The sequence below is a fragment of the Nelumbo nucifera genome, chromosome 2, assembly GCF_055504915.1.
Source record: "Nelumbo nucifera cultivar China Antique chromosome 2, China Antique-T2T, whole genome shotgun sequence".
In the NCBI taxonomy this organism is placed as follows: Eukaryota; Viridiplantae; Streptophyta; class Magnoliopsida; order Proteales; family Nelumbonaceae; genus Nelumbo; species Nelumbo nucifera.
The window spans coordinates 78877854-78884687 of NC_142650.1; the positions used below are offsets into that span (position 1 = coordinate 78877854).

The 6834-nt window shown below is 39.4% G+C and overlaps 1 protein-coding gene across 4 annotated transcripts in view; it reads right to left on the bottom strand.

Annotated features, from left to right (window-relative positions):
* The window catches only part of LOC104589524 (general transcription and DNA repair factor IIH subunit TFB1-1-like), a 53503-nt gene extending 47051 nt beyond the window's left edge, over window positions 1-6452 (bottom strand). For 2 of the 4 annotated variants that reach the window (XM_019196359.2, XM_088897593.1), the window contains exons 1-2: window positions 5995-6430; window positions 5516-5594 (exon numbers count right to left, since the gene is read on the bottom strand). Coding sequence is in view for 2 of the 4 variants with exons in the window: in XM_088897594.1 (XP_088753720.1) it covers window positions 5516-5594; window positions 5995-6078 (163 nt within the window). In the remaining 2 variants the exon portion in view is untranslated. Of the gene's footprint in view, window positions 1-5515; window positions 5595-5994 lie in introns of all 4 variants that reach the window. The other 2 variants (XM_088897594.1, XM_088897595.1) reach the window with 2 other exon arrangements.
* Between the last annotated feature and the right edge of the window lie 382 nt (window positions 6453-6834).

A 6834-nucleotide genomic window follows, 5' to 3' on the forward strand; every position in this document is an offset into this window, starting at 1 on the left:
AAACCGACCTTATTATAACCTTTTGCACTGAACTAGAAGCCACTGAATACTAGCTCCTCCAAATATCATCAAAGGAGAACTGTCTAAACAAATCCAAAGTCCGTAGACAATGTATAACTCTGGTCATTATACAATCTATAATTTGTTGTTTACTTCTCCCCTTCTCTTGGAAAATTCTAGCATTATTTTCTTCCCATAAGGTTCAAATCACTGCTGCTCTATTGCATCTCCACGCCTTGCCCTTCTTTTTGGCCAAGCAAAAGTTGATGAATCAAACAGCATCTTAATTTCCATTAGCACATTTACACCTACACCTAGACAAAGAGAAAAACCAATCCCAAATATCTGCAATGAAGGAACAAGAAATTAGTAAGTGGTAACAAGATTCACCATCAGATTTATAAAGAGTGCACCAATTTGGGGAAATACACAAAAAAGGTCACTTCTGTTACAAGTAACCCAGAGTGTTAAACTTTCCCATAGACTACTTCTTAGCAAAAAGCCTTAATTTTAGGGGGAATCGGCTGACACAAACTTCTTAGCAAAAAGCCTTAATTTTGCACACAATCTCCCATTGACTAAGTGGTCTTTTCTTGACTCTCCCGGCTCCCAAAGGAAACTCCTCATGATTTTTTCTAATCATAGGACCATAGCAATTATTTTCTAGATATTGGTCACCAAACTAATGGGTCAAAAATCCTTAGGTTGGCTGGCATCAAGTTTTTTTGGAATTAAAACCAAGAAAGTTGTGTTAACTCCATGGCTTATGGTATGTGTTCAAGAATTCCTTAAAGGCTTCAAATAATTCATCTTTCAGCACTCCCCAACAATCCTGATAGAAAGCCATTGCAAAACCATCCAGACCCGGTGCTTTAGATCTACCCGTAGAAAAAAATGCCCTTTTTATTTTCTCTTCCTCAAAATCCCTTTTTAGCCACCTTGTTGCTTCCTCTTTTAGTAATGGCCACTCTAATCCTTCTCACCTCGTTCTTTCATCCAAGGGTCTTCTAAAAAGGATTTGAAATGATCCACAAAGATTTTAGCTATCTCATCCTAGTTAGAGGTCACTTCTCCATTTGTCTCCAATCTAACCACAAAGCTCTTATGCCTTCTACCATTATCCATCGCAAAAAAGAATTTTGCATTCCCATCCCCTTCCTTGATCCATCTATGTCTTGACTTTTTTCTCTAGCTGATTTCCTCCCTAGTAAGGGCTTCCTCTAGTTCCTTTCTTAACCATTTCAATTCCCTTTCTTCCACATTAAGGTTTCTCTCAATTTCCACCTCATCTGGTTCTTCAATCAAGAGCAATCTCCTTTTCTTCTAGCCTTCCAAAATGTTCTCTATTCCACACCTTTATTTTAGATCTCAATCTTTGCATTTTTTATGAATACTCAATACTCAACATTTGCAATTCCTTATGGAATTTGATTCCTTTCCACCAATATTCCACTTTGCAAACAAAATCTAGATGTGTCAAGTGTCAACCACATATTTTCAAATTTGAAGGGTGTAGGACCACACCAAAAAAAAAAGAAGAAATGAGCCTAATCTAATGGGATGGTGATCCAAAGTGGCTCTAGGCAATGCTCTAGGCACAAAACCGTCCCAATGATTCTCCCAACCTACGTTAAACAAAAATCCGTCCAGCTTCAAACACAAAGGATTTTCTTGAAAGTTGGACAAGTAAATCTAGTTTGCAACAAGGGAACCTCCTTCAATTCACACATCTATGAATTCATTAAATTTTCTCATACTAGTTGTGATTGATTTTTGAGGGTTGGAAGTTTCATTAGAGAATCTTATCACATTGAAATCCCCACTCGAAAATCAAGCACCTTCCCACAAACCCCATATTGCATACAATTTCTCACACATACCATTCTTCTCTCTATAATTATTTGGTCAATAACATTAGTTAATACCCAAGTAAATCCATCCTCCACATTCTTGAACTTTACCGAAACAGTATATCTACCAATTAGCTCCTATATTGATTCCAGCACTTCATCCTTCCATAGTGTCATTATACCCCTTGAAGCCCCCCAAGATGGAGCCCCAATCCATCTTATACCCCTCAATTTCCACAAGCTCCTAATCCATCTTCTATCCAACTCTGCTAATTTAGTCTCTTGCAACATCACAACATCAGGACTCTCTTTTTAATATATCTTTTATTACTCTCCTTTTTTTTGCACTCCCCAATCCTCTTATGTTCCAACTGGTTATTTTCATTCTTTCACCATTTAGTGAAACCCTCTTCCTCTACTCCACTCCCTACTTAGTTTGTTTCCTTCTACCTCCCCTCCCACTAAATTCAATATCGCCCTCTACATCAGAAACTAATCTCTACACTTCTATCTTTTTTCTTCTTCCTCTTTTTCTATTTTTCTTCACTCTTCCTGGAGTACATTTTCCCCTTCTAATCACCTTCAGAGCCCCTTGACTTTGTGTGTCCCTATAGTTGGGTTGACCTTAACTTTCTCCTTTTCCTTCTTATCCATCTTTCCTTCCATACAGGAATCTTTAGTACCCTCCTCAGGTGTTAATTCATTTCCTTTGAGGTCCCCTCCAGGAGTTCACTAATTAAATGCCAAATCCTCTCTACTTCTTTCACCCCTCCCTTTCTTCTACCTCCCACACTTTTAAATTTACTGTCACACCTTCACCCTCCCCCCTCAATCCTTCGGGTTGGGTGGCTGGTGTACCTGTTTCAGGCAAAGCACAAATATCAACAATCATAACTGAAGGAACACACATACCTAGATTTGACGAAGGTGGAACGTGTGCAAGGGGTCCAGAGAACCCACAATTGGAAAGTCAACACATCAGGCCTAACACCTAGGCTGCTGTAAAATGATAATGGGGACATTAATGTCTTTGTCTACTCTAACAACCTTTACTGGTACACCCTTCTCTATTGCCTCAATGCAAACCTTCAAGGTTTCCACTTGTCTTCCAGTGCTTCCTGAGTTCCTGTATAGGCTGAGAATTTGAAGGTAAATTCTCAATGTCAGGGGAGAGGGTAACCTGCTCAACTTCAGCTAAGTGTACTGCCTGCCCATTTCCCTTGCTTCATTTTTAAAATGCATATTCTCTTCTTTTTCTTCCAGAAATAGCTCTTCTGTGTAGAAACTTTCCGCTTCATTCATACCAAACCTCACAATTTGATCGATACTTCCCATGCTTGAGTATTCAAAAGAATCTAAATCGCAACCACTGCCATTATCATCAAAATCTGACTCAAGTCTTGAATTTTCTCCTTTCCTTTGCTGCTACATCTGTTAAATCTTGGGTTGTGCTTTTCAGGAGAAACACCAATCTTCCCTTTACTCTGTACCCATATCATCAAAGAATGACGCTTCAATTTCTCACTTCGGCCTCCAAAGGACTCTGTTTTGAGCAATGAGGAAGATGATGGAAAAAAGTTATTGTCCATCATCAGGCCTCCCTTAAGTGTCACATGCTCTTTAAAACAGCCATGTGTTGAGGCCAATTGAGGCCCAATAGATGGGCCTGACTTCAGGTTCAGGGTTTTTTCCTTGTGGGCTTTAAAGAAGTAGACCCAAGCCCAAAGTTATTTAATGTGATCACTTAAAGCGCCATGTGATAGGTTTAGTTTACTTGAATCAACTAATTCGGTCCAGTTCAAGGTTGAACTACCGATGACCCACACCCTCGTTTAAATTTTGAACTTGGGCCTGCTGCACATGCCAAGGTCCACCAGTCAACGCCTGAACATAAGAGCAGCCTCACGTCCCATCCCCTTCTTTCCTTGGCTTATACATTTCTTCCCTTGTAAGCTCACCTTCTTCTCTTCCAAGAAGTTACTTTGCCATTTCAGTATAATTTCCATTTAACTTCACTTCCGCCATTTGACTCCTGCCACATAAGAAGTCTTCTTCAAACCTTTTGTCTTCCTTCTAACCGCTCTCCACATTGCAGCTTCAATGGCAGTTGTCAACCAGACTGGAGACACCATCTGATCATCTGCAACTAGTATTCTTCTTGGAATTTCCTCAGGTCTAACCCCGCTCAAGCAAATAGCTGCCGAGTTTAGATCAATTGCAAGGATGCTATCTAACTTGGCACTACACAGTGAAGCAATTGACTAAAAGATTTCTTCCTTCCATAGATGGAAGGGGAGTCTAAGAATACAAACAATGACACTATCTTCTATAGCAAAGCTTATTTCATTAGATAATGGGCTCCATCTTGCCACTGTAAATCCGCCAGATTCATCCACAAACTCCTTTGCATCTATTTCTGCCACATCTTCTACTAATTCAAGCAGCGCCTTCTGTTTCTCAAAAGGAGTTATGATTACTGCCCCCTTAAGCTGTAATCCCTTAATTATTGTTTCTTCCATTTTCTTCCAGTCTTGTGGCTGTTTTTTGTCTGAACAACTAGTTTCTTCTGCCAACCTCCTCTCTCCCAGTTTGCTATAATTCTGAACAGACCTCCTTTCCCTGTCATAACCTGTATTTTATCACCACCTTCCTTTTTCTTCAGTTCATTAGTCTTCCTTTCTTCTAAGCTTTTATCTTCCACTGCCTTCTTCTCGTCCCGCTTCAAAACTCCTGCAATGCCCTAAGGATCTCCTTCCAACCTTCCCCTCTTCTTCCTTCTGGAAAGCAAGCCACCTGTTTCTTTCCTTGACCAAAATGTTCATACAGAGTTATATACCTGCCTTTAATATTTTCCTTTCTTTCCATGTTGTAGTTTCTTTCCTCCACTACCTTTGAATCCTTAAACACAGAGTTTCTGCCCAACTGCAGAGCTCCTTCCATAAACAGCATAAGCCATTCAATCACCTTCTTACCTACTAACAATACCATCGCCATATTGTTTCCCTGACCTTCAGAACTATATTCCTTCTAGTTCTGTAGCTCTCAAGCACAAAGTTATTTGCTTCTATCTTCAACAATCTTCTCCAGCGAGCAGCACAAATGAACCTCTCCTCCATATCCTCTATTCGCTATTTTTAGAGGAGATGGTTTTTCTTGTTTTTTGTCCAAGGTTTTTTGTTAAGGAAAGTGCAGCATCTATTCACATGTTTTCATTTTTTTTGCCTAAATATGTATGTTTTCTTCAGGCTTTTTGATCAAGTGACTAGTGCCTCAAATCCCAATGATCAGAGGCCCTATTGCATTGGGTACTTTTTGCCGCTAGCTATCTTGTTTCCAAGATTCCACAAGTCCCTTTGTTATCGGTTGTCAGTAACAGTTTCTTCAAATGCCCACTCTTATTAATTCATGCTTAGAGAAGTACAATAGTGAGTTGACAGGAAATCAAGACAAGCATTAAAGTGGTCAACTACAATATGCAGCATGATTTATGATTCATCTTTGAGTAACATAAACAAAAGGGGGAAGCATTTCCAACTCCCTTTGAGGTAATTAACAGAACTATCAGTCAAGCTACTTTCTTCATTGATGAGCATTTCATGATACAACCTTTCAAGGATAATCCAAGGTGTTGCAACAGGGGAAACAACTTCAGAAAGAGGAAGTACCTTTAATGGATCCAAAACTGACACTGAGCTTTCCAGATGACATGGGTTCATTAGGAGTGAATACAAACTTGTCCTCAGTCTGCATAATGAAAAAAAAAATTAAGGTGTTGACAACATAAAGAGGATATAAGAATTACAATGTCCTTGTTCAAGAAAATATCCATAACAATATCGTTCAGATATCCTCAGCATGGTATTTTGAGAATTTCGGCTTCCAATGTACTTTGCTAATTCCTTTACTTAGAGAATAAATGGAACAATTCACAGAGAGCAATTCAGCCAAACCAATCTCATAGAGAGAGAGAGAGAGTGAATCAACACTTAAAACTATTAAAAAATATTGAAATTAATTGAGAGGACACCAAAAATTGATATTGTAATTGTTTGAACAGCATATTAATCCATGTATCTCAATAAATTGATGCTAATCACGCATATAAACGCTCGATTAAAAATCTTAAAAACTTCAAAAGCATTACCATTCTGAGTATTCCTGGAATCCCTGGTTCTTTGGGCGAGGTCTTCTTGTATTTAGCATTCATGACGACCTGCCCGGCCGCCATTGTATCGATTGATTAAAGATCGCAACCGACCAACCTATCAGAAGCCCAATTCAATCGAAAATCGGAATCAATCAGGATTAAAAGAGCTTTTACTTATTGATTAGCATCTCATAGTAGGAGAAGAATACTTCGGCAATAGAGAGGACGAAAAAGATATGCAGCTTCTGCTGCAGAGAGACAGAAGCTCCAGAGGTTGGAGGGCTAACAAGATCTAGGGTTTATGGCAATTGTATGTAAATGATTGGAGGTACGATACTGCAATATAGGAAAGCAGCGGCTAGGAGTAGTTTTTTGTACTCGATCAAGAGAGGTTGGAGAGTGCGTAGCCCCAGTGGACAGTACGCAGCCCAGTGGGCTCCGAAGTCGAACCCCTTTGATTTTGAAACACCTCCTGCTTTACTGATATTACAAGTCAGTCCCGTATTTGGGATTTGAGTAGGACCTGTTCATGGGCCGGGCCGGGCCGGGTCGGGCTTTACCTTTTTTAAGCAGAAAATTACTAGGCCCGAGCCTGAACCCGGCCCGACCATTGGGCCTAGATTTTGAGCCCAAGCCCTATATAAAGCCCAAAGCTCGACTTTGATAGGTATTTTTATAACATATTAATTATATATTATTAATAATATATTATATATTATATAATATTTTATATAATATATAATATGTTATAATATATAATATATTATCAAATCCCGCTACCACCAGGGAGGGGTTGGGGGGGTTAAGGGAAAGGGGATGGGCTACCCCTGTTGTGTA